The sequence below is a fragment of the Daphnia pulex genome, chromosome 12, assembly GCF_021134715.1.
Source record: "Daphnia pulex isolate KAP4 chromosome 12, ASM2113471v1".
Taxonomy (NCBI): Eukaryota; Metazoa; Arthropoda; class Branchiopoda; order Diplostraca; family Daphniidae; genus Daphnia; species Daphnia pulex.
Genome location: NC_060028.1, coordinates 517885 through 543282, shown reverse-complemented (window position 1 = coordinate 543282; position 25398 = coordinate 517885). Strand labels below are relative to the sequence as shown.

The window sequence follows — 25398 nt, the reverse complement described above, 5'->3', positions numbered from 1 at the left end:
GGTTGAATTTTATTTGAGGTTTGGCAACGCAGGCAGACGAACTTTTAAAAGTATAAACTGTTATCAATTTCAGATATTTCTTGAATGCAATTTTAGATCGTGTGTCATAGTTTTTCCAAAATGAAATTATGTTCAATGATATTATTGTCCTTTTTATTGCACTCGTGTCAATTAAGTGCAGGCTCTTCTGTGCTCTCTGTTCTTGCAGATTTTCTTTCCTCCAGTTATGAAATGTTGAGATGTCCTTTAACTGATTGCTGCAATGATCACTGGATACCCAACAACATCACAAGTATGCGTTCAAATAATCATTTTTTAGGACTTATTTTTACTGATTGACCTTGTATTGACCACAGAACTACAATTAATGATAACAAATGAAGTCTTTGGCCAGCATATTGCTACAGAGATTGTAGCAAGACAGATCAGTGCTCACTTGGAAAACCCCAATCCTTCAAAGCCTCTAGTGATGAGCTTCCATGGATGGACAGGGAATGGCAAGAATCACATTGCTTATTTGATAGCAAATAGCCGTTACAAGAAGGGAACTAAGAGCCAGTTCTATCACCATTTCATGGCCACAGTACACTTTCCTCATCAGGTAATACTGCCGATGATATTTGAAAACAAAATCATTACCATTTATTATTTACAGGAACATGCACAATTATATCAGGATCAAATCAGATCATGGGTGAAGGGAAATGTTAGTCATTGCCCTCATTCGCTTTTCGTTTTTGATGAAGTTGACAAGATGCCTTCAGGAGTGCTGGATGGCATCAGAGCTTATTTGGATTATATTGATATTGTAGATGGTGTTGACTACAGGTACACAGATTGTGTGTTTAGTCTTCTTTTGGAATCATAGTTATGTATTTTCATTTTAGGAAATCCATTTTCATTTTCCTGAGCAATACTGGAGGTAAAGAAATCACCAAAAGAGTCCACGACGTCTGGTTGACTGGAAATGTGAAACGGGAAGAATTGACAGTCAAAGACTTTGAGAGACTCGTAGAGATGGGAGCTTTCAATGAACAAGGTAATTTGATTCCCTTTCAGTATTGTATAATTAATCCAAACATACATTTCTATTTTGTAGGCGGATTTCATCAAAGCCACCTGATTCAAAAGAGTCTGATTGACGTCTATGTTCCATTCTTACCCATGGAAAAATCACACGTCCGCCTCTGCGCGGAAAACGAGTTTAAAAAACAAAATTATGTTCCTAAAAATAAAGAAGCAGCTTTACAGTGAGTATCCTGCCATTTATGTTGTCTTTAATCAGATTAATAGATACCATGTTGATGTTTACCAGGAAAATTGTGGACGGACTTCATTACTACCCCGAAGGTAAAGAAATCTACTCGACGACGGGCTGTAAAAGAGTGGCCCAAAAAGTGAGTCTGTATATAGCCGACGAACGATACACTAAACGTTCAAGTAAAAAGTATCGCACGGAACTTTAACCTTATTGTATTAATGACCCACTGAAACCAACATTTCAGATTATTGTGACTGATGTGGTGTTTCATTCAACGAAATTGAAACTGTGATAAATTATACATTGCAGTAGATTTTGGCCATCGCTTTTGTAGATGGTCTGAGTCGTTAAGTTTTTTTAAATATGCAAAATGAAGTAAACTTGTCTTGTATCCGAGTCAGTAACCGTTTACAGATGTTTAATGTCACTAGAGTCTAATAAAACTCGAAAACAAATAGTAAGGGGTAACAAGATTTTTCAGCAAATATTTTTAACTTTTAATCATTTTATTCTTATTCCTTAGATTCAAGTCCGATTCTCATCTGTTTCTCTCGTAAGCTAGTAATCTTCATCAAGTGCTAAATCATTTCGATCAAGTTCATCTCTTGAGAATCGTTTCGGAATTGGAGGCGTCGTTTGCCTCCTGGCGATTTGTTCAGGACAGTTTTGGTTACAGGTGGCACCAGAGAGCTCGTTGACGAATGGTTGACTACATTTTTGCTTGGATCAACTTCCATTAAATTCGTATCTAAATAATCGTGGCCAACTAGCAGCTTAATGTAGTCTGTTATTTTCTCCTCCAGGTCGCAGAAGGTTGGCCTCTCCTTAGGATCAGCTTCCCAGCAGTTTTTCATTACCTCCCCGAAGAAGTTGGGTGAAAATTCCGGCTTCTCCATTCGGTGCCCATTTTGAATATCTTTCACAAGTATCGGGCCATTCCTTCCTAAAATTCCCAAATCCACCATCAGCTAGAATTAGGAAGTAGATTGGCCAGTCATTTTTCTCTTACCTGGATATGGAATTCTGCCGAGGGAAAAGAGTTCCCAGAGGAGAATTCCGTAAGACCAAACGTCCGATTGACTCGAAAAAATGTGGTCGGTAAGCGATTCTACGGCCATCCATTTAATCGGCAACAATTCCTGCGAATCAAACGTAGTGATTTCTAATTACGTTGAATTAATTTACGTTTATTTTTACCTGTCCTTTTATCTCGCAATTGTAATCGTACAGTTTTCTGGACATTCCAAAATCTGCGATTTTGACGATTCCGTAATCGGCCAAAAGGACATTGCGGGCGGCCAAATCGCCATGAAGGACCTGGGCAGCTCTCAGTTATAATTGCGGGAGTAACTAATTTGATTGGACGTACCTTTTTACTAGTCAAGTATTCCATCCCTCTAGCTATTTGTAGAATCCAGCGGATCAAATCCCACGTTGAAACGGATTTATTGTCCTCCACATCCGCATCTTCTCCGTATTTCCAGATGGTTTCCGGCTCTTGAAAGTCTATCGCTTTCTCTGATTGCAAATTTCAATTAAAAATTTGATTGGGATGTCGATTCGTTTAGAACTTACGTGGGAAATCTGAGATTGCATCCGCTGGATGTGAGTGGGAAGGTTCATTTTCTTCATCGATCGAGGCTTTGCTAGATTGAAATTGAAATTAATTTTTACATTAATTAAAATGGAAAGCCTGGTCGTACCTGGCAGACTTGTAGATGTCTTGCAACTCGTTACCGCATGTCATGTTGCCCCAGTTATCCAACAGGTTGACAAACTTGAGTCGATGTTTAATTAAATAACATCTCAAATTACCGTAGCGACAGTAATCGATAATAACCAAAAGTTCGCCTGCAAATAACTCAACAGATAAATAGTAAGTAAACTAATAATAGTTGAATAACAATTTTTAAAATGTACCTTTGATTAAGTCCTTTGTGCAGGCGCCCAGTAAGTTGACGACGTTAAGGTGAGATCCCAGGTAATTCAGAATTTTCAGTTCACTTATCAGAGCATCCATTGCGGCCGTTTCGTTTGGTTTTTTAGTTTGAAATTTCGACTGCGATCGGACAGTTTTGACGGCTACTGTCGTGACACTTTCACCTTTGATGATCTCCACAGCTTCCGCTTTGAAAACTTCGCCAAAACATCCTTCCCCCAGTTTGCCAACGAGTTTCAGACGATTTCTTGGGAATTCGCATCGTTTGTCGTAGGGTAGAAATTCCGTTTGGTAGTCGATTGGCAAGTTTGGATCGATTCCATCAGGATTGCTGTTGAGTAGTATTCTTTCAAGTTCTTCTTTCCGATTTTTCTGTTTTTAAACCAAATTATTTCTAGGATCACAGATGGCACGAATCTTTTAAAAATTTGGCTCACCTTGTCCAGATACCAACTGATGCCCAGTCCAAGTGTAAGGACAAACAGCACAAATGTACAAATGGCGATGGTAATGTTGGCTGTTTTGGTTTCCTCTGCAAAGGTGAAAATCCTGCGTCTAGCCTCACCTCGGCTGTTGTTCCACGAACAAACGTAAGTTCCTATTTCACTAGCAGAGCCTCGTAGTGGCAAAATTGACTGGTTGTCCGTGTAGTAAATCAATCCGGAATATTCCATGTCGTCCTAAAACGTTAAGGTATAATTTAGAGAAGCGATAAAGTCATTTTATTGCTCACCTTGAGCCATTGAATGCGGACTTGATCAGAGGGTCTGTTACAAGTTAAATTCTGGCCGATTCCTCTGCCCAGTTTGACATCCGCTGGATCGTTATTTATTTCTGAAAATGTAAAATTTCTTAAAATAAGTAAAAGTTCTGAGTTTGGCATATATTTAGTTTACACCTTTAACGTTAAATGAAATTGTTTGAGACACTTTTTCGCCATTGATGTTTGCTTTGCATTGGAAATGGGTGTAAGTATTGACAGTCACGCTGAGCAAAATCAGTCGACTTTCGTGAATGTCGTACCAGTAATCTCCCAAGGTTTTCCCTATCACTTCCTTTATAATTTGAATACCTGTGCAAGGCAATTTAACGATCAAACGGGTGCGGTTATTTATGGTTCTTTCGTAAGTTACCTGTCGGTGGATTAGTCTGGTTTATCATTTGCATTCGGTCGGTGTCATTGGTCGTATAATACGCCCATTCCGGTTGCCAAATGGCCTTTTTAATTTTGTTTTGGATGACTGTACGACAAATCAAAGTGACATTGGTCCCTTCTACCGGATCTTCTTCGCCATCTCTAACGAGCTCCATTCCTGTGTACTCATCGGGATATGACAAATGTCGACATAAAATTCCTTTTTAAATTTTATTAGACCTCTAACGTAGACAGTGAATTCTTCACTAGTGTGCCGGATGGCAGTTTCTGTGTCTATGGAGCCAAGGCACATGTATTGGCCAATGTCACTGACCTTTGGATTTAATAACCTCAGTCCGAGTTTGGGTATGAACAACCAATCGGTGGAATTGTTTGGATCCGACGACAAAACCTTGTAAGTAATATATCTATAATGTTGTTTAACTAGTTGATTATTTGTTCATTTATACCTTAAAACTCCAATCGAATTGTCCGTTTGCGTTGGGCTCTCCGCGGAGGAGAGACACGGTGACGTTGGGATGGGTGGCCTTGCACGGAATATCCAGCGGAATTCCTTGCACCGAAACAAATTCCGTTTCGATTTCCGTCTGGATGATTACGAGTTTTCTAACATCTGACCACACAGGTAAATAGAATATTTTATATAATGTTTTAATTAATAGGACGACATGTAATGTAACAAACTGTAAACGTAGACGTATTGTTCGATTTTAGTTCCTTGTTGAGTGGCGCAACTAAAAGCGCCCGAGTCCGACGGAATGGCCTTGAGTAAATTCATCGTCGATCTCAGGTGCGTGTCGTTCCTATCCACCGAGACGCGAAAGCGTTTGTCAACATAGGTTTCCTGTAATTAAATTCAAATGTTGCAGGTACTGAACGAATTTGGAATGAAATGTTGTAATTATTTTACTTCAGGGTAAGTGGTTAAAAATTCCGGTAGTTTCCACGTAATATTAACAGATGTATTTTCAATTGTTGTGTTGTATTCGTAGGTGCAAATCAGTGTTAGATTGGAATTTGATTTGACCACCTGTTCCGTCCCAGCCGGAATCATCTGTAGCGACTCCGCATCCGAATGGACGACCAGCAGCAAGACAAAAGTCAATCCCTTGAGGAACATTTCCAACTCAGAATCGACCGGAGATACTTGTAGAGCAAATCAACTCTAAATAACAGTAGACTTAACGTCACCTGACTGCTAAAAACTATAGTGAATGCACTGATTTTACACTGGCTGAGTTTGAAATAACAAAAAGACCTTTATATAATATTTTAACCATAGGTTTACATGTGCACCGCGGGAAGTGGTTAGCGATGATGTGTTTTGTCGGTGCGGGTTGAGTAAGTGCGGATGTCTGGGGTTTGATAGTGAGTTTAAGACTGATATTTCTCATCTGATTTCAGTTTCATTGACGGTGGCTGATCGCCTCACGAGGTTAACCAGTCCGGGGAATGGGTTCTGTCACCGGAGTGTTCCGTCGTTCATGTATTAGGTAAATCAAGTTTTTAAATACTGACAAAATTGTCCTTGTCTGCAGCAACATCTCGTATTTTTCTTAAATTGATTTTATTTAGCTTGATCTCATCTTGTATTTTTGTTTTTAAATTGGAAACCAGAGTTGCCGTGTCGTTATTTCCAGCCCAGCGGTTCATCGAATCATCGTATACCTTGTAAAAATATCGGACTTGAACGCTGGACTCGTGCCCGAATTTCTCCTAAACTTCTTTCGGGCGATCTTCCACTGATTTTTTGGACACGGTAAAATACTTTAATTTTATAAACAATTTTATTGATAAGCCAAAGAACTGCTAAGTGTCAACCCCTTGAGGAAGATTTGCATTCTAGAATTAGTAGGGCACTCGTGGACTATAACTTGATTTAAAATTACATGTCATGTCACACGATTGTATTATGAATCAAAGACGATTAGGCACTGACGTACACAGTAAGACAGGGATTTAAGCGAACTGGAGTTAAGTTTGATGTAATTAATTAATATTGTGCGGGAAAGTGGTTGTGCGGCTTGTCGGTGCTCATCAAATAAATGTAATCGATGTTGGGATTAGATAGTGTTATGCACCCAAATAGCGCAAATGCATTATGAAACGGAAAAATTCGACTTCGTCCGCGATCCACCCACTGACAGAGTCGAGACGTTTAGTGATTGAACTTGTCATTTGGTTGAAATGATCAAAAGTGATAAGGCCGCTGCGGATTTTTGACAATCATTTCTCTTAATTTTGTTAGACCGTCGGAGCGGAGTGGAATAACCAACTCGGTTATTTCTTGACATTTGTTGGATTCATTTGTTGGATTTTGGCGTCAAGATGATTTGCCAAGGATTGGGTCACTTGTTCAAGATAAATAAGAGGAGAGGCTATAGTGCCGCTGCGAATTTTGACCAACACTTCTCTTAATTTTTGTTTGCTTTTGGAGCGGAATCCAGTAACGGACTCTATTTCTCGTTTACATTTATTAACTTGAGCTTCGATTTCAGCGTGATCAGTTAAATCGACCAATCGGAAAGGAAAACTAAAACTTGGTACTAAAAAACTAAAAATAGGTGCCTCTTCCCGCTCTATACCAAACCGTCTAGCCTCTATTGGAATGGACACAAGTTTCATTTCGAGATCTCTTTTAAGTTTGTCGCAATCTTCAAAAAACTTGATCAATTTACACGCCTGATCAGGAGTAAAGTCGCAATGAAGTTTCGGTGCGTTAGCGCAGCCTGGCATTGCCACGAGTGGCTTTAGCCAAACGATACAAGGTATACCGAGTGCCTCGCCTCTATGTCTGGCCATCGATTGGTGGGCCATTCGTCCAAAATTGCCAGCAAACCTGACAGCCTCGTCGTACGTGGTCGGTAATGCTTCTCTCAGGGACAGACCGAAACTTTTAAATTCGCATTTGATCTGACTATTACTTGAGTAATTTCGATAGTTTCCTTCGACACTACCATCCAGCACACTTAGGATTTTTTGGCCACAAATATTAAGCTCCGCCTTAGCGTTGACTTGCTCCTCTTTTTTGCTACTTTGAAATTGTTTGGTGAAAGTGAAAATGGCACCGGCGCCGTATTGAATTTTCATGACAAAGTGAGTGGCCGTGTTGTTGTGTCCAGTCCTGGCAACATCGGGATAGCGAATATTTGTCAACTGGTCCATGCCCATTTCTTTGTATCCCGTTTTGAAGAAACATCGGACTTGAACGCTGCATTCACCTCGAGTATTTTTCTGCTTCGTCAGGTAGGAAACTGATCCTCCGAGTTCAATCAATCCTGACATGATGCCGAACTTAACCGAAGCGCTCATGTCAAGTCCCATGAATTTAACGCTCAATGTATCCGATGCATTTATCAAGTAATTTGTGCCGTCATTACGGCGGATCTCGATTTTCTTTAAATCATCTGCGTTCCACAAGCTGTAGCCTGGGGAAAAACAATATGTTTCAACGCAATTACGTAACTAATATATAATATGCTAAGACAAAATAAGTTCAGGCATTGTATAATCCATCTACTTTTTTTTCTAAATTCAATGGTACATACCTAAAACCATCCGTTCACTTCTGGCATCGTAGAGAGCTCCCTCGCGGAAGTCCCTTTCAAGTGCAGGAATTTCCAAAATTTTGGTACTGGCATCCGTGATGGACATTTTTTAGACCCTAAATAAAAAAAATAAATAATAATAATAATAAATAAATGGTGCCACTCGACGTGTAATCCCACCTAAATCTACATAAATCACATCTTGACTTTGCCTTACCTTATCTGGAAAAACTGTTAACGGAATAGCAGAAATGTCGGTGACAAACTATAGGCGATTTGGGGGAAAATTTCCGTTTTAATTCGTTTTAATTATCACTTTAACTTTTCTTGTACAGTCCAGAGCGTGAGATGGAGGAAAGGCCTCTACAAGTGGGTGGGGCAGCAGCGACAGTTGTAAAACGTGAAGTTGCCGAATGGTGAGCTGTTTATAGCAGCAAGGCCGTGGAAATAAAATCCCAGGACACACTCGTCACGCTGATGCCCGGTTTCACTTTAGCAGCCTCTAACGAATACGAAATGAACACGAGTAACACATTGACGGTGGCGGGAAATCTGTTTCCTTTCAGATTTGTCGATGGTTGCTTCGACAACTGACGGTCCAGCACAAAACTGCCTGCGACATCGAGCAAATTCGATTGCATCACTCGCATGAAAGAGCATATACTTCATTACCAACACTACCTGTTATCTTATCTTACGAGACGGGCGATCTCACGATAGCGTCATTATCATCCCCGGCCGTGGCAATCAATGCTCATTTGCTGTTTAGATTTGTCGTATCAAATTTTTCCTTTCTTTTGTTATTTAGTAGTTTAATGAGGATCTGTGAAATTATTCTAAAAACATTTTTAAGAAATGTAAATTCAATGCCCCTCAGGCAAGCCAATCGATACTGTTGTGATAGCCCACTGCATAGAAAACAGACGTGGTGGCCGAGTGGTTAAGGCGACAGACTGCTAATCTGTTGTGCTCTGCACGCATGAGTTCGAATCTCATCCACGTCGGAAGTTTCTAATTACTTTTATTTTATTCTCAAGTGCTGACATTACGTTTTTGACAGTTATTTGTGTTAATTACGAAAACCAGATGTTTTCACGTCCATTTATTTACTCGCGCGCCTCTTCAAAGCGGTCTCCGATAGACGGCAGCAAAAATATGAGTGGACTTTGTCGGCTTCTTTGCGCAACATTGATAACGGAGAAAATTATAGAAAATATAGTAGACGGAAAATGTATTTCAATTTGAAATTAAACCACCTTAAAGTAATATGTATTTAAATATTTAAAAAAATAGTAAAGTAGCTGAAACAAACCCTTTGTAACGAAATATTTCCCCTGATATGCCCTTAGCTAAAAATAACAAACTGCTCACATAAAAGACTCGCTTCCGCAATTCTGAGCGCTTTGCCTTTGGAAAATTTCTCTGTCCGTTGATGTCGCAGTTGTCGTCACAGCAATGCAGCTCGCTTCACCAGAAAATGACAAAATGAAAATTCATTTTTTTTTTCATTGCAAAATGTCCAGCTACGTGCTGTAAATGTGGTTACCTCAACATGATCGAAAATAGCACAAGAGCCAGCATTTCATCCGAATTAACCACTTTGTATTATTTAGTTCTCTATTTCATACCGTCTGCCAGTTTCTCATTTTATATTTTTATAGGTCACCATTCAATTCGGTTTCATTTCTTCTCCCAGCAACAAGTTTCTTATTATTGATTGCCTAAACAACGGCGTGTTCCGGGGCTATTGACACATGTCTCCAACTTTCTGCCTTGACTTTGGAAAATTATCAGAACCCCTAGTTTTGTTTTTTTCTTTTTATTAGGAAACCCAGGTAGAATGTTGTGTCTATCAAGTAAAAACCTGACGAGGTTGCCCGTGGTCTTTGTTGAGCTGTTATTTCACAACGACAAATTAATCTGATATATCAAAACTAATGGCTAAGTTTAAGTCGCAGCACATCAGCGTTAATTGAGCAATGTTGAAATATTGCATTTAAGTATAGACAAATGAGACTAAAATTTCATAACACAAAGAAACTAGGAGAACAACTTGTTCCTTATACTCTCCATCATTTCCTTTTTGTATTTAAAATTACCCATCGATTTAAGCCAATTAACCTGTTTTAAATTTTTAATTGCTATCTGAGTTCTCACCCTGCTGGACGTCTCCCAACTTCGCCAATCATGGCGAAATCTCTTCAGGTACTATAAAACGATGGTTACTCGATTTTTGAATTCACAGCAGTTTATCCATTTCAGTTGAACTATCAACTCGTATTGCAGCGCCGGAAACCTGAGAATTCAACAAAATGTACAGTCTAAAGTATTAACAGTTTCTTTTGCAAATTTTAATATATTATTTCTGAATGTTTTAGGTTCAATGCTCTGCCATCCATTTTTCTGATTGTCGTGTTCATGCTGGCGACCGCGTCTGCTCGCGTGTGGAATTACGCCGAGGGTAACCAAGTTCGCTGGTCGGGAAATTGTAATTTCAGGGGCTACGACTTCCAGAGAGTTTTTGTACCAAACGATAGGTGTGGAAGGGCGTGTCTCGACAACAGTTTCTGCACTCACTTCACCAACACTCGTACTACCTGTTATCTAAAGAGAAATTTGGACGGGTGGAGAGAACAATTTTCCCGTTACGAAGACTGCGGATTCATCCCTGCCCGAACCAAGCAATCCACTGAACCTCGAGACACTATTGCTGCTAATTTAAAAAGAGTTATTAATAACAATCTCGAACAATTAGCGCTCCCACTTTGTTGTATGGGAAGATGAAGGTGCGCTGCACACATTTTTATAGCTTAAGATTTTATCTTTTTTAATACCATGTAGTATTTAGTTCTTTATGTTTACTTGCGAGATTTATACAATTTATGGGGTGATGAAAAAAAAATTTCTTATTCTTTTCTTTACTGACAACGCTGTAAATTCTTATTTTTTTATGCAATGTTCCGCGTGAAATTTTATTTCTTACTTCATTTTGGAATTAAATTCATTAATAAGTCTAAAAACGCAATTCATTTTACATATCAAAGGTGGCGAATCTGACAATCATTTCAAACACGAAGAAAATTCAAAATATGGCGCCAAGTAATGCGGCCAATAGTAGCAATCACGTGGTTTCTTGTCTAGCAGACGAAGTTTGTTCATTTGAAATATGTGTTCTTTTCTAGCCAGTAGTTCAAGCGTTCAAGCTCTTGATCATTTCCATTTATTCTTCAAAGTAGAGGAGGATAGTGTAGTTTTAAATTAGAATCTATCAAAAACTACCTGTTCATCTTTTCCCAAACAAGGTTTGTGCACTGTTAACAACTTGCTATTACTATCGATCGAACTCCCCTCGTACAGTCGGGGGTAGGCTAACTGATAACTGATTGCACAACGTTTTTGTACTGCTGTTTGACTCAAATTTATAGATGTGTCGACATAGTCATTGGTTTAATTGAGAGAATATGATGTTATTCAGCTGTTATTTTGTTGTGCAGAAGCAGAGAGTTTTTCTGATTTTGTCTTTTTTGTTTGAGACTGTATTTCTAGATCGTGATGGACTGTGATGGTGTCCCTGTCCCTGTGACTTGAAGATGAAGAAACAAACAAACTGCAAGGTGATAAAAAGTACCAATAGGTTTATAAATGTGACCCTAGGGTATGTTATTCGTTTATCAATTCAAACTAAAGCTAATGTTGCTTGTGGTCATTGTTTAGAGAGGATTTAAGAGATTGGACTCTAATTTTCACAACAAATTTATGTGATAACTGTCCTATCTAATGGCCAAGGCTAAGTAACGGCATAAGCAATAGTTGAACAATCAATTGACACCAATTTCATGGATTTCGGGATTTCATAACCCAAGAAATAAGGGCGAACAATTTACTCTTTACTGATGCACCATTTCTATATTAACAGCATCGATTATACGCCAAGTGACCTGTTTACTGGTCATCTCAGCTCTCAACTGTTGGATGACTTCCAACTATGGAAGTTTCGCCACCATAACGGAATCTCTTCTGGAACCATAAAACGTGACGTACCCTCGATTTAAAATTCACAGCAGTTTCTCCATTTCAACTGAAGTATCAACCTGTATTGCAGTGCCGGCAACCTGTAAATGAAAAAATGTATAGTCTAGGTATTCCTATTTACATTTTCTTACAGCATGTAATAATTTGTGGTTAATCAATGTTTTTAGGAGGAAGCTTTTGCCATCCATTTTTCTAATCGTCATGTTCACGGGGACCGTATCTGCTCGTGTCTGGAATTACGCCGAGGGTAACCATGTTCGTTGGTCGGGAAATTGCAATTTCAGTGGCTACGACTTCCAGCAAGTTCACGTGTCAAACGACAAGTGCGGAAGAGCTTGTCTCGACCACTGGGCCTGTACTCACTTCAGCAACACTTGTAATACCTGTTTTCTAAAGAGGAATACGGCCGGATGGACTGAACAATTTTCCCGTTACGAAGACTGCGGATTCATCCCTGGCCGCAGCAACCAAAGCACTGATCCTCAAAAAACTACTATTGAAAGTTATGGGACTTATTAACAATTTTTACGTTCCCTCTATGTTTTATTGGAAGATGAAGTGGACATCACTACACATTTTTCCCAGAAGAATTTTAAGTTTTTTCATGTTTCCTTATCTTTAATTCTGTATGTTTACTTGCGAAAATCATACAACATGTGGCTGAAATAATCATGTTTTATTTTTGCTAATCTATTTTCTTTACTAACGAAGATGTAGCTATTGGTTTGGAGTCCATGTTCTACGTGAATTTTGAATTCCGCTTTCATTTTGGAATTATAAAAATAAATAAGCCTAAAAATGCAATAGTAGGGCTCTTCGGAGTCTGTTTTATGGGTTTCAATGCTTCATCCAATTCCAAATTTCGAATTGCGCGGGTAACTTTTGGAGCTTTGAACTTTGGCAACACTGCACCATCCAAACAACAAACAAGAATGGCTGCCGCCGCCTTCAACCACGACTATCCGACTACCCGAGAGCTAAAAGTATTTCTTTCGGAGTCTGGGGTAGCCATAAAAAGAAAAATCTGCTGCATTAATTTCCAGGAAAGTAGCCTACGAGTTGTATAGAAGTTAAGTATATAATCTTAGTAATTTCACATAAGGTCCAAAAAAGTGGAAGTGTTAAAACAAACACGATATTTGTCAAATGAGGTAGCAAGTGATACTTGAATCGAGTGTATGATAGTTTCTAGCATGGTTTAATCAGGTTTAATAGGTTCCAACGACAATAGCCCTTTTTTGGCAGAGTTTTCTTGTTTTGTCGTGTATTTACTTTTTTGTAGAAAGTAATCCAAACAGGCCAGGAAGAATACTGCACGAGTGTTTGCCAATGTCCCAATGATAGACCAGTAAGAGTAAACCTTATTAATAATTAAGTTAAGAGTCATTCATTTTCTCTCTAGAAAGGATCTAATCAATGTAATGTGTTACTTTTTTAAATTTTTATCATCAAAATCAGCATAGGTTTGCCATAGTCTAGATTCCTGCTCGCATCCTAACTTTTATTACTGTTGATTATTTGTCTTCATTCCTTTTCTAGTTTTCACGGCAGTACTCTACTTTATTCTGTCATTACCACGGTGTTGCTCATACAAATTTTTAAATTAAACATGTAGGTTAAAAGAAAATGTTATGTTAGTAGTCCAATCTGATTTAATCATGTAACTTTGTTTTTCTAAAATGGGAACATCAGGGGTCAACATCAATTTTTTTCCGCCAACTTTTAAATGTTAAAATTTTTAATGATTCCTATTCATTTGAACTAGCATCCAGACACTCACTTGGTCTTATTTTTTTTTAATATTTACACCTTTTTTATTAAGCATTAATTTATTTTTCAATGGGGTGGGAATTACAGTTTAAAGCTATTGTTCAATATTTATCTCTCTTTCTCCAAATTTGTTGTTGGTTTTCAATATCCTGTTTGCTGTCTTTAGTCATACTAGCAGTTGGACTTACAGTTCCTCAAGCTCACACCTATAAACGGTGGCGTTGGCTGTAGAGGAGAGGAGCTGATTGTGGGCCGGTAGACCGTTGTTACGGAGCGGGCTCAGCAATCAGCCCTCCTGCACAGTTGCACATCAAGGGCCCACACCTATAAACGGTGGCGTATGGCTCTTGAGGCAGTGTGATGACCGTGGGTGGGGATCTGTTAAGGTCCCCCCGCCCTGGACTCCTGCCGTGTGTGACTGGGCTGTCTGCCAAGCTCCTGGGTGCTAGGAGACATTCAGTATGCTTAACAGGTTGGTTGTAAACTAACAATTTGTTTGAAGAAAAGGGGATAAAGAATTTGGGAATAACTTATAAACTGTAATTCTCTCTCCTTTTTAAAATATATTAATGTGAACCAAAATAGATGTAATTAAAAGAAATAAAATAAAAGCAAGGGGCTGTCCGGAGCTTTTTTATTATTCCTCAGAAATCATTACAAGACTGGGTTTTCCGAAAATTTGAAAGTTGGCGAAAAAATTTAACCCGATGATTTTCACTATTAGTATTTTTTTTTAAATATTTCTAAATCAAAACAAAATTAAAATTTTGAATATTTATCTTTTTAACATTCTCTTTTAATCTATGATTTAATTCTTGATTTTTAATCATCCAAGAAACATTAATTTTGTTCCGTAAGAGGAAACTGACATTTTAATGTGTAACTGTTTTTTTTTTATCTATTCCAATATAATTTAATACTTCTCCGTGCCATCTAATGTGTACCTAATTTGGAGTCTAGTGAATCTTAACTTCTCCTTGGAGAAAGGGAGCCACAACTCAGCGCTATTGTCTAATGTGTGAGTATTAACTTGTACCTGCGAAGAAGTGGTTGTTGGCTTGGTATAAATTGCCTATTCTTAAAAATAATAATAATATAAATTCTTTCTTATATGCAAAAGAACAATAGGAAATTCATCACATATATTTTCAAACAAATTTTTGATTTTCTGCTGGCTTCTTTTGGAAGGCAAAACAACTTTTCTATTTCAACATTGAATGTTTCTGTGGCGTAAAGTGGATGTTATTAACTGGTTTCTATTGTTTCTATTCAAGATTATGCTTGATGCTTGTTGGGAGCTATTCGAATCGAAAATGGCACGTAATGGATCGTCAAGGATATAGCGTTTTTCCAGACTATTTCATGCTTTTGTAAATAGAGCACGGGACCTAATCCAACGTAAGATTCTCTTATAAATAATTATTTTAAAAAATTTTTATTTTGGATTCCAGTTGAGCTTGCAACGGAGAGTTGAGTGAACAACGAGACCCCAAGGACAACCACATATTATCGGAGAAGGAGAGCTTCAACAAGACATTGCAGAATCTCTTGATATTATTTGTTTCTCAACATTAGCCTCAGCAGCAGATTTGCATTGCGTTTAATGTGTTTAGTTAGCCTGTCAACGCGTCGCGTTCATTTTTGCAAGTTTACGCCATGGTATCAAAATAATGCTGAAGCGTTTGTGGTCAAGAGGCGCACTCGGTTGCGATTTGCGAAAGGACAAATCACCAACAATTTCGGGTTTACGTTGCCACTCGATGATTGCAATGGAGGATTGCATTGTTTACTATAACTACTGGTTTTGGTTAACCGTTTATTATATACTACAGTTGCCATGTGGTGTTATCCAAGCCACATCTAGCTCCGTGTGCAGGGAATTATGCGGGTCGTTCTCAACACGTTTGAATATTGTCCGTTACGTTGGTGGTGATGTCAGTCAAGGCATTCGTGAATCATCGATAGTTAAGTCTGAAATCGACGGTAAGTAAATTATGGTAATAACCCCCAACGCAATATGAGGATTTATTCGTCAAGTACATTTCGTCGGTAGTTGTACAGCGAAATGAGCTGTAATGGTATTCTTTATTCACGCGATTGTTTAGTTTGGGTTTGTCGTCTGTCATGCCGGTCTATTATATAGGATACGTATTTCATAATTTTTATAGCCTCACTGTATATAATAGTAAAGGTTGCACACGAGATTTTTTCCTAACTTATGAGCAGCGTAAAGGGTGGGGGATAAAAGGGAATTTGATTATTGAGGGTTCCATTTGAAACGTTTTCTGAAAATTGATGTTCTCTTCGTACCATTTTGAAGCCACAAGCCACGTAGAAACAGTTGTAATATACTCGCGAAATTTTCAAAAGAAGAAATTACGCCGGTTTTTATATTTCATTTGAAGTTTTAACTTGGGCAGTTGACTTCATATTTACTAATCATCGTGTCGTGAAAAGCTAGCGGGCCTAAATGTAATGTTAAATTCTTGCGCCATTGTTTATTTTGCTTCCATAACTTGTGTTTTGAATGTGGCTGTCATCTAGCGCCCAGATGACGGAACATTGTTCGATTTGACATAATTAACCGCTAGAGTTGATCATCACTAAAGCCCCACCTATCTCTAAGCATATTCAAACAAAAACAGTCTTGGACTGGGACAGACAGTACAGGAATTGATGACATAGCCTACGGCAAACATTTTGTTGTGCAAAAGCTGAGAGTTTTTCTTATTTTGTCTCGCTTGTACACTATAATAGATTGAGATGTTATCTGCTGTGTCTTGAAGATGAAGAAACAAACTGCAAGCTGATGAAAAGTAGACCGACAGATTTATAATGTGACCCTTGGGTATGCTATTTGTTTCCCCCTTCAAACGTAACCTGAAGATTGCTTGTGGTCATTGTTGGGACTTGGAAGAGTATTATCAGAGATTGAGCTACAAGGTAAATTTTCACAACGAATTAATGCGATCCGCCGGTAATAGCTGTGTCCAGACTAATGGCCAAGGGTCCAAGGCTAAGTAACGGCAAAGCAATTGTTCAACAGTACGGGTTTTTAGACACCAAACGACGTTTGGATTTCATAACACAATTAAGAAACAAGGACGAACAATGTACTCGTTAGTCGTTGCAGATCCCACCATTTCCTATTTGTACTTTAACAAAATCATCCATACGCCCAGTGACCTGTTTACCGGCCATCTCAGCTCTCACCTGTTTTGGATGACTTCCAGTTGCTAAAGTTTCGCCATAACATAGCGGAATCTCTTCAGGTACTATAAAACATGGGATCCTCGATATTTTGAATTCACAGCAGTTCCTCCACTTCAGCTGAACTATCAACTCTCTTATTGCAGTGCCGGCAGCCTAAAACCATTCAAAATGAATAAGTAAATATTAGCATTTTCTTAACATTATTAACAAATTGTAAAATTGATTGTTGATGAATATTTTCTAGGATGAAGTTTTCGTCTCTCATTTCTCTGATCGCCTCGGCCATTTTCGTGACGACTGTGTTTGCTCGCGTGTGGGACTATTCCGAAGCTGGCCAAGTTCGGTGGTCGGCCAATTGTAACTTCAATGGCAGTGACATCCAGACAGTTTTTGTACCAAACAACCAGTGTGGAAGAGAGTGCATCGACAACTGGGCTTGCACTCACTTCACTGCCAGTCGAACTGTATGCGTTCTAAAGAGAAATTTGACCGGGATGACTGAAGTCTTTTCTCGTAACGAAATCTGCGGATTCCTCTCTGGCCGCAGCAACCAGAGCACTGAACCTCAAAAAACTCTAGTTAAAAATTAGGGATTAATAAAGGGAAACTAGAGCACAATTTGTGCTCTCTCTTTGTTGTTGAAGGTGCGCTTCATTAAGTTTTTTTTTAATATCATGTACTAATTTTTGATTTTTAAAATATTTACTTACGAGTTTTATTCAAATTATGGGGAGAAATCATTATTGTTTATTTTTGTTATTTTTTATCTTTGTTGTCTTTGTGAGGTTTCAAAATTATTCGTGAATTTCTATTTACTCTTTCATTTTGAAATTATAAAAATCAATAAATCTGAAGGTGCAAATGTCAAATGTGCAATTCAATTTAGATATTTTCGTTGCGAATCTGTTCGTTTTTAATAATACATAATTAGCGCCAAATGGGACAGCCAATAATATCAATCACGTGATTTTTAGCAGACGAAGTTAATTTTAATAAAAACATAACCACCTCCGTGAACCGTGACATAACTGTGTTCCAAAATAATGATCCAGCAGACCTCAAGTTCATTTCATTCTTGAAAAGTAGAGAGTGGTGTAGTAGGTAGTTTTAAATTGAAATTGTTCAAAAACTCCTACTTGTTCTTTCTCATAAAGTTTATTCACTGCTAACAGGTTGGTAATGGTCGATTAAACTCCCCTCGTAGGTGCTTGCAAACTGAACACCACTTGACTTTTTGTAGTGCCCAATATTGGGCGTGAAAACTGCCTTGAATTATTCATAAGGCAATGATGATCAATAATTTGTTGTGCTAAAACAGAATAACTTTTCCTATTTTGCCTTGTTCGTGTAGATGTTGTGATCTGTGACTCGAAGATGAAGGGAAAAACTGTGTGCTGGTGACATCATGAAGAGTACCAATAGATTTACAACATGACTTTTGATTAAATTATTTTCGATCAAGTTTAGGAATTGAGGATTGTAAAATCACTGGAAGAAGGGGGATGTTGCCTTCTTATTCAAACCCAAAATCAGGTTGATTGGGATGATTGTTGATAGAGAATTATTAGAGCTGGGCTGTAATTTTTCACAACAACCAATTCGTCTGTTTAGCTGCCCAAACTAATGGCTATGACTAAAGTAACGGTATTAAAGCGATACTCGATCAATACGGGTTTGAATAGAAACCATACGACTTTCGGATTTCACAACAGAAGAAACGAGGGCGAAAAATTTACACGTTATTACTGATAACCATTTCTTTTTCTTTACCAACCTCGGTTGTACGCCAAATGACCTGTTTATTAGTACCGGTCATCTCAGCTCTCACCTGTTGGATGACTTCCAATTTGCTGAAGTTTAAGTTTCACCATCATTGCGGAATCTCGTCGGGGACTATGAAAAGGAGATCCTCGATTTCGATTCACAGCAGTTCTTCCATTTCAACTGAACTATCAAGTCGTGTTCCAGTACCGTCAACCCGAGAATTAAAAATGTACTTAAGTATTTATAGTTTCTTAATAACATCATAGCAAATTATAACAATTTTAGTTTTTTAATGTTTTTTAGGATGAAATTGTTTCTCATTTCTCTGATCGGTGCCATTTCCATGACAACTGTGTCCGCTCGCTTGTGGGAATATTCCGACAATAACCAGGTTCGGTGGTCGACAAATTGTAATTTCCTTGGCAGCGACTACCTGCAAATTTTTGCAGCCAACGACCAGTGTGGAAAAATTTGCCTGGACAACTGGGGTTGTACTCATTTCACCGCCAGTCGAACTACCTGTTCTCTAAAAAGGAATACGAATGGGTGGACTGAAAGCTTTTCTCGCAATGAAGTCTGTGGATTCATCCCTGGCCGCAGCACCCAAAGCGTTGAACCTCGAAAACCCATTGTTAAAAATTAAGGAGTTATAACAAAAGATTTGAGTACAATTTGTGCTCTCTCTTTGTTGTACCGGAAGACGAAGATTCTCACATTTTTATAGAAGTTTTTTACGTTTTTAAATGACATATAATCTTTAATTCTTTACGTTTTCTTACGAAATTGACGTGGGTGCAATAATCATGGTTTATTTTTAAAAATTTCAATTTTAGCTACTTTACTATCAGTTTGTCATTTTCGCAATCAGTGCTATTGAATTTTGAATAATTCTCTCATTCGTGTTGGCATAATACAGTATCTAAAGGCCAAATTCGTTCTATAGTGTAAAGTGATTGTTGAATCCCTCTATTTAAATTCATAATTTGGCGCCAAAGTGACATAACCAATAGAATCAATCACGTGGCGTGGATCCTGTTTAGGCTGCCTAGCAGACGAAGTTAAGAGCCTCTATCGAACTCATTTGAATATTCTCGCAGTAGCGCGCGGTTGTGTTTTTCCAGCCAGTTCCAGCCTTGTCCAGCCCTCGTATGTTTGATTATTGAATTCAAAAGGAGGGTGAAATGTATTCATTGTTGAACGAAATATTGTGCACAATTCTCTTTTCAACTGCTTTCAAAACAAGATTCGTTACCTGCTACCAGCTATCATGCTGATTGACAAACGTGCTGAGACTCTGAGAGTGAGACCAAGCTAGTGAGACCAATTTTCGCTGATGCCTCGTGGCTGTTGGTGTTGGTTGCCACCTAAAAACCGTGTTAAAAACTGATTGTATCGACGGTTTTGTACTTTTCAACCTAAACATATATATCGGACGTCTTGAACTTGCTGGGAAAAGTGCAGAGAGCTCAACTTTGAATTATCCATGAGGTATAACTAATGATGATGTGTGAACATTTTATTTCGATGTGCAGAACTTTGGCTGGCCTTATTGAGACTAGACATGCTAGACATCATGATGCTCTTTCATTGTAAGTCGAAGAAATGGAGAAAATTTCTTGTGTTCTGTTATACTTTGTCATAGTTATTTAGTTACTGCTTTAGTTCATATTCACTTACTATAAGTAATATAAAAAGTTGTATTTATTTTTATTTAACAGGTTAACAATAACAACACTTGATGTAATGTGTTCAACACTGGATCGATAAATCTCTTCTTGTGGCCCACCATGATCCGCTGTGAAATAACTTTTTCTGTGAGGTGAAGTAGAATTCATTATTTATTCATCACCATTCTAGACTGACCATTAAAAAATCTATTATAGGTGAACCACTACCATTATGACTATGACAATGAAGTTGTTGTACAGTGAAATCCAACTCTGCAAGTCGAATGACAACTGGAGCTTTCAAATACGTAGGAAAACCTAGAACTCTCATATGGTAAGCATCTTTTTATTTGTACAAAGGAGACGTATTAAAGAAGGATGAATGGCGTGTCAAAATAGGGTGTAAACAGCTTTTAAACGTACATTTCATCCGTTTGGAAATTTGACTAAAGATGTGTAAATAATTTCAAAAGAGAAGCAGTACTAGAATAAGTTAAATTATATTTTTAACCAGCGTTACACAGAGATTAAAGACAAACCGTTATCTAGGTTCATTATGTCAATACGTACGCGAGAAAATAATTGTCAGTTGCGATGAGTAAAATATTGATAGAAAATTTAACGTACAAAACGATTTCAGTTATACAGAAAACACATTTTAAATTGGCAAATTAAAATCTGTAGTAGTGCGAAAACTAGAAGCAATTTTTTAGCATGCAAGTGCCCTGCTCAGTTTATTGAATAGCATGTGAAAGATTATCGAGCCGTCGAACGCTGGAATCAAACCCAGTTCTTTTATAAAGTGCTCCATCCATTTCGAATCGCCACATTGTTGAGTACCTTTAAAAATAAATTGACACCCAAAGAAAGTTGAGAGGTAGATAATATCAATGTAAGCAACGATGAGGAGGGAGGTGACTCCGATGAGTAAAGTACGGGTTGATTCCATTTCTATTTCACCGAGGATTTTGTTATCCACCGTAACAGACATGGACGTGCCGATATCGCAGCGACCATTTGAGGAGATGCTGTTTAGATTTTCGAAAACTTCTAGTTCAATCCAATCGATATGACCATCAATGGTGGAAATCTGATAGCCACTACTATTAGTTAAACTGCTGAGCCTTGGGGAACTTGATAAATTAATTTTTGTCTGTCGATAAACGACGTAATTGAACACAGTGCAACATAACAAGAGTACGACTAGAATTATCACACTGATTTTAACTTGGACGAGGTATACCTCACAGCGAAGCGGAGAAAGCCCAAAAATGTAGACAAATTTGAGAAGGAACACGAGTAAAATTGAGCTGAAGATAACAATGACAAATGCTAGACGAACCGTCATCTTTTCTTGATAAATTATAGGGTGGGCGAGGGCTAAGTATCGGTCGACAAGTGCTAGGAACATGTTTAACAGTAGGAGGGCGTGTGGTATTGGCACAACAGCGACGTATGCGTGACAAACTGATTCGACTGGCAACCATCCCCAGTAAATCAGTTCCATAACGGATGGGATGAAACACGTCAAATTGGAGAGAACTATCGCAAATAGAAACACATTGCGCGGTTTTCTGTAGAGATAACAATGGCAAATGAGAGTCAATGCTAGCGACACGTTGACAGGTATTCCGATACAACTGCAAACATATTTTGGAATGACAAGGAAAATGCCGTCAACAGCTATTGGGTTGTACAGTTTCCCGTTGACTGTGAGAGGCATATAACGATTGTTGATACTGCTATTTTTCATTTTAAAGTTTTATCCTAAGTCCAAATTTGTTATGAAAATGTGTCGATAAAATTACGCAAACAGTTTATTACCTTTCTAATGATTTTCGATGTTGATATTTTTCAGGATTTTACTGCTGAACTGAACGACCTCCTCCCGAATCGTCTCGCGGAATGATGTGTCGGTAAGTGTTGCTTTTCTCCATTTTATAACCTCCGATATTTGATTATGCGCACTCCCTTTCGCCTGTTGAAACTCTCGGAAACTCTATAAATGAGTAAAAAGCCCACCCGCATTTATAGGTGTGGAATTAACAGAGCTAGAAATCCCACGTGATATTTTGAAAGCAACTTGGTTCGTTAATGAACGTTAAGACTTTTTAAGCGAGCATAGAGACATCCAAATGACAAATAGAGTGCAGCCAAGATGTGCCGAGTATTTTCTATTTTGTTAGCCAGCCAGCTTTTTTAGTTTTGAAGCCTTCCGTCGCTTTAAATTCTAAACCAATTGTCATCACCGAAGCAGTTCAGTTATTTCAACCGAAGTTTTTAAGTTTACCAAGTTGCGAGCCAGTTTCCAGTTCTTTAACGAAACCCCCACTCGCCCCCACTCAATAATACCGTGTCATTATCTCCTTATTCTGGGAATTTTATTGAAAAGGGAGTGTTGAGTGCTGGCTGTGTTTAATCTCATTTGTTTGTGCGGAACTCAGAAGTGAGATTAATTTTCCGGGTGCTAAAATGCATTCCCCGTAAAGCGCCAACTTCTAGTCGACAGTACCCCGAAAAAGAAATAGGCTAATCAATCGATCGAAATGGGAAAGTTCTGTCTAAGACAATCTAAACCTTGAGTGTCTTTTCACTTGAAATTTTCTTTGGAAATCATGTTTAATTGAATATCGTTTCCACTCAGCTAAATCAATACCTTCAGGACAAATCTTTGCGCAATTTAGGGGATAACAAAAGTATTGGATTCCGGGTCTTTTAAGACTTTTCCCAGCCGTTTGACCAGTAACGTTGGGGTCTTTACAATGGGATTTAATCGATCATATCTCCATTTCATATCAAGCGTTTAGTAAAGCCGATTTCGCTTCCCCGTCCCGCTATCTAATCCCGTTGCATGAATGGTGAATAAGCCTCATCGTAAAAAGAACCACAGAACTTATTGAAAGTCCCCCCTTACCAGGAAACGTTTCCTTGCGGTAGGTTTTTCCTATGACGTTACTTTGGTGGTGATCAATAAGTCTAAGTATTGTTGAGGTAGGTTAGTTAGAAATGTGCGATGCATTTCATCTGCACCCCAGTCGAAAGTAGGGCAATATGTTCCATATTGCGTAGGTAGCAACAATAACCACAAGCAGCTTTGGAATGGTACCTCCCTTTTTTCGCCTTATTGTTTAGCATTATAATATTTGGCCACTTTTGGGACTTGGATTTAAAAGTTTTTATTTCAAATTAATCGAACCTTAAACATTGTGCGATACATCAGAGGAAAACGACAACATATTAAAGTAAATGTAGATGGCAGCCAGTTGTGGGTATTGATCATATTTTTGAACAGTTTAATTTTAAAAGATAAATTTGTGTTAGCCTAGTAGCGCAGTTCTCAAATCTTTGTTCCTGATTAGAATTATCAGTGGGCTACAAACGACGTTAATCAGACCGAGTTCGATCATGTATGGGGCTAACCAGTTGAAATGACTGCATTCAGATTGGCTAATGAGTCGACACGCTAGAAAACTAGACACAAATATCAAGGGTGGTAAAGTCGTGACGACGAGTGACGTCATCCCGCTGATCAAAGTGCGAGTCGTCTCCAAATCTATTTGACTGAGTTTCCTCTTGTTGACGTGAATGGACATGCTGGTTCTGATGCTGGAACAGTCGTCGTTCGTGATGGTAGTCGACATCCTTTCGTTCACAGATTCATTCCCGATAACGGCGAGTTCAATGCATTCCATTTGATTGCCATTCCTTTGGCCAGCAGCGTCGTTGGTCGAAGGGAAAATCGTCCCGAGTAGGATTTTGGTTTGCCGGTAAACGACGAGATGTAATGTTGCGCATGATAGGAACAGAATAGTCAGGATCATCAAAATGATTTTGGCGTGAACGAGCCACACCTCGCAACGGAGTGGAGCCAAACCGACGATGTAGACAAATTTTAGACAGAACACGGTGGATATTGAGCTGAGGAGAATGACGATAGAAGCGAAACGGACCGTCATCTTTTCACGATGCAACAAGGGGTGATTGATGGCTAAATATCTGTCGGCCACGGCTAACAACATGTTGAGCGAAAGTAATCCTTGCGGTACACCGACCAAGGCAACGTAGACCTGGCAAAGGGATTCGACGGGGTAGAATCCCCAGTAAATGAGTTTGATGATGACAGGAATGAAAAAGGACAAATTGGACAAGATGATTCCCAGTAGGAAAATGTTGCGCGGTTTTTTGCGAAGGCGGCGATGGCGAATCAGGGTAATTGCGATTGAAATGTTGAGCGGGATTCCAATGAGGCAGCATGCGAATTGTGCGATCGCATATTTAGTGTCATCCAGATTGACTGGATTGAAAACGTCCCCGGTCTGAGTCAGGACAGTTTCTCCTTGATTGCAGCTCCCGTTCATTTTGTTGACAGCTGGACTCTGGTGCAGAGTGCAAAAACGTTTAAAATTCCCTGGAAATGTTGCCAATTCTTTTGATTAAAAGCCCTTATAGTGCAAATCTATGTTAATTTTGTATGCGGATAAATGAATGAATGGCGAGAGTGCCTATTACCTTTAGGGATTGAAAAATGAAAGGATCGCCCGTTTGTTTTGCGTTTAGACGTCTGGGCAAAGAATCTTCTTCTTGGGACGAGTCGTCTGATGAGAATGGGCCATCAGTTCAATTTTGAAGGCCTCTATAGATATTCTATTAAGATGCAGCCATCTTCACTCTAGATTTACGAGTTTGCGCGATATGAGGTGGCCAGGTCGTTCGTATGATTCTCGTAGACTCAAATACGCCTGACTTAATGCCAATGGAAACAAATTGATTTTGATGTGAAGGTTAGAGGGTAAAGATTATATACTATTCAAGGGAGTGGACTACCTTTCGACTTTTTGGTTTCAGTCTCTTTCCTTCCCAAACCTCAAAAGCTGCTACGCCGTTTAATCGCCCAACCCCAAATGACAATTGCGGCACGTGAACAACGCCCCATAGTTTACTTTCGGGTAGTAACTGGTTGCAACTGGCAGTCGCTGGTGACTGCAGCAACAGAGACGTCGTTACGCACCTGTGTGGCACTAACAAGTGTGATTTTCATTATGTTACGT

The 25398-nt window shown here is 38.7% G+C and overlaps 5 protein-coding genes, 4 long non-coding RNA genes and 1 other non-coding gene across 15 annotated transcripts; 8 read left to right on the top strand and 2 right to left on the bottom strand.

Annotated features, from left to right (window-relative positions):
• Positions 1 to 51: 51 nt before the first annotated feature.
• On the top strand, positions 52 to 1661 carry LOC124208709 (torsin-1A-like). Of its 2 annotated transcripts, XM_046606587.1 has the most exons (6): positions 53 to 292; positions 357 to 601; positions 656 to 828; positions 888 to 1039; positions 1100 to 1250; positions 1316 to 1661. In XM_046606587.1, exons 1-6 carry the CDS (start codon positions 121 to 123, stop codon positions 1464 to 1466), a joined length of 1044 nt encoding a protein of 347 aa, XP_046462543.1. In that variant the 5' UTR covers positions 53 to 120; the 3' UTR covers positions 1467 to 1661. The 2 variants fall into 2 exon arrangements, with proteins under 2 accessions (XP_046462544.1, XP_046462543.1); XM_046606588.1 differs by having other exon boundaries at positions 52 to 292; positions 357 to 828.
• LOC124208697 (vascular endothelial growth factor receptor 1-like) lies at positions 1633 to 5476 on the bottom strand. The gene is made up of 15 exons (XM_046606568.1): positions 5267 to 5476; positions 5041 to 5200; positions 4806 to 4969; positions 4576 to 4747; positions 4334 to 4513; positions 4099 to 4272; positions 3934 to 4034; positions 3638 to 3880; positions 3182 to 3572; positions 2965 to 3112; positions 2837 to 2907; positions 2631 to 2779; positions 2459 to 2578; positions 2271 to 2400; positions 1633 to 2204 (listed from the first exon to the last, which is right to left on the bottom strand). Exons 1-15 carry the CDS (start codon positions 5474 to 5476, stop codon positions 1840 to 1842), a joined length of 2778 nt encoding a protein of 925 aa, XP_046462524.1. The 3' UTR covers positions 1633 to 1839.
• On the top strand, positions 4858 to 6092 carry LOC124208733. The gene is made up of 6 exons (XR_006880566.1): positions 4858 to 4981; positions 5052 to 5146; positions 5226 to 5272; positions 5349 to 5697; positions 5761 to 5849; positions 5974 to 6092. It is a non-coding gene; the product is annotated as an uncharacterized LOC124208733 (long non-coding RNA).
• A 32-nt stretch (positions 6093 to 6124) lies between these two features.
• Positions 6125 to 8555, bottom strand: LOC124208708 (neoverrucotoxin subunit beta-like). Of its 2 annotated transcripts, none has more exons than XM_046606585.1 (3): positions 8122 to 8555; positions 7905 to 8020; positions 6125 to 7784 (listed from the first exon to the last, which is right to left on the bottom strand). In XM_046606585.1, the coding sequence occupies exons 2-3, from the start codon at positions 8008 to 8010 to the stop codon at positions 6637 to 6639; spliced, it is 1254 nt and encodes a 417-aa protein (XP_046462541.1). In that variant the 5' UTR covers positions 8011 to 8020; positions 8122 to 8555; the 3' UTR covers positions 6125 to 6636. The 2 variants fall into 2 exon arrangements, with proteins under 2 accessions (XP_046462541.1, XP_046462542.1); XM_046606586.1 differs by having other exon boundaries at positions 8127 to 8555.
• Positions 8556 to 8826: 271 nt separating this feature from the next.
• On the top strand, positions 8827 to 8908 carry Trnas-gcu. Its single transcript has one exon. It is a non-coding gene; the product is annotated as a tRNA-Ser (tRNA).
• A 700-nt stretch (positions 8909 to 9608) lies between these two features.
• Positions 9609 to 10825, top strand: LOC124208938. Its single transcript, XR_006880716.1, has 3 exons — positions 9609 to 10109; positions 10167 to 10218; positions 10283 to 10825. It is a non-coding gene; the product is annotated as an uncharacterized LOC124208938 (long non-coding RNA).
• A 249-nt stretch (positions 10826 to 11074) lies between these two features.
• LOC124208939 lies at positions 11075 to 12740 on the top strand. Of its 2 annotated transcripts, none has more exons than XR_006880718.1 (3): positions 11075 to 11559; positions 11821 to 12043; positions 12104 to 12616. It is a non-coding gene; the product is annotated as an uncharacterized LOC124208939 (long non-coding RNA). The 2 variants fall into 2 exon arrangements; XR_006880717.1 differs by having other exon boundaries at positions 11076 to 11559; positions 11821 to 12032; positions 12104 to 12740.
• Positions 12741 to 16392: 3652 nt separating this feature from the next.
• Positions 16393 to 17781, top strand: LOC124208860. The gene is made up of 2 exons (XM_046606719.1): positions 16393 to 17095; positions 17164 to 17781. The coding sequence occupies exons 1-2, from the start codon at positions 17088 to 17090 to the stop codon at positions 17507 to 17509; spliced, it is 354 nt and encodes a 117-aa protein (XP_046462675.1). The 5' UTR covers positions 16393 to 17087; the 3' UTR covers positions 17510 to 17781.
• A 493-nt stretch (positions 17782 to 18274) lies between these two features.
• Positions 18275 to 19614, top strand: LOC124208466. Of its 2 annotated transcripts, XR_006880446.1 has the most exons (3): positions 18275 to 18452; positions 18531 to 18912; positions 18987 to 19614. XR_006880446.1 is itself a non-coding variant. In XM_046606203.1 (2 exons), exons 1-2 carry the CDS (start codon positions 18710 to 18712, stop codon positions 19324 to 19326), a joined length of 543 nt encoding a protein of 180 aa, XP_046462159.1. In that variant the 5' UTR covers positions 18288 to 18709; the 3' UTR covers positions 19327 to 19614. The 2 variants fall into 2 exon arrangements, 1 of the variants encoding a protein (XP_046462159.1); XM_046606203.1 differs by having other exon boundaries at positions 18288 to 18912.
• Positions 19615 to 19779: 165 nt separating this feature from the next.
• On the top strand, positions 19780 to 20673 carry LOC124208876. 2 transcript variants are annotated; one of them, XR_006880679.1, is made up of 3 exons: positions 19780 to 20171; positions 20402 to 20497; positions 20567 to 20673. It is a non-coding gene; the product is annotated as an uncharacterized LOC124208876 (long non-coding RNA). The 2 variants fall into 2 exon arrangements; XR_006880678.1 differs by having other exon boundaries at positions 20402 to 20502.
• Positions 20674 to 25398: the final 4725 nt, after the last annotated feature.

Coding starts and splice junctions, on each gene's coding strand:
- LOC124208709 (XM_046606588.1), top strand. CDS start 121: ATGAAATTATGTTCAATGATATTATTGTCCTTTTTATTGCACTCGTGT. Junction 293..356: donor GATACCCAACAACATCACAA/GTATGCGTTCAA, acceptor TATTGACCACAG/AACTACAATTAATGATAACA. Junction 1,251..1,315: donor AATAAAGAAGCAGCTTTACA/GTGAGTATCCTG, acceptor GATGTTTACCAG/GAAAATTGTGGACGGACTTC.
- LOC124208697 (XM_046606568.1), bottom strand. CDS start 5,476: ATGTTCCTCAAGGGATTGACTTTTGTCTTGCTGCTGGTCGTCCATTCG. Junction 5,201..5,266: donor TTTTAACCACTTACCCTGAA/GTAAAATAATTA, acceptor ATTTAATTACAG/GAAACCTATGTTGACAAACG. Junction 2,908..2,964: donor GACATCTACAAGTCTGCCAG/GTACGACCAGGC, acceptor ATTTCAATCTAG/CAAAGCCTCGATCGATGAAG.
- LOC124208708 (XM_046606585.1), bottom strand. CDS start 8,010: ATGTCCATCACGGATGCCAGTACCAAAATTTTGGAAATTCCTGCACTT. Junction 7,785..7,904: donor AAGTGAACGGATGGTTTTAG/GTATGTACCATT, acceptor GTTTTTCCCCAG/GCTACAGCTTGTGGAACGCA.
- LOC124208466 (XM_046606203.1), top strand. CDS start 18,710: ATGACCTGTTTATTAGTACCGGTCATCTCAGCTCTCACCTGTTGGATG. Junction 18,913..18,986: donor TCAACCCGAGAATTAAAAAT/GTACTTAAGTAT, acceptor AATGTTTTTTAG/GATGAAATTGTTTCTCATTT.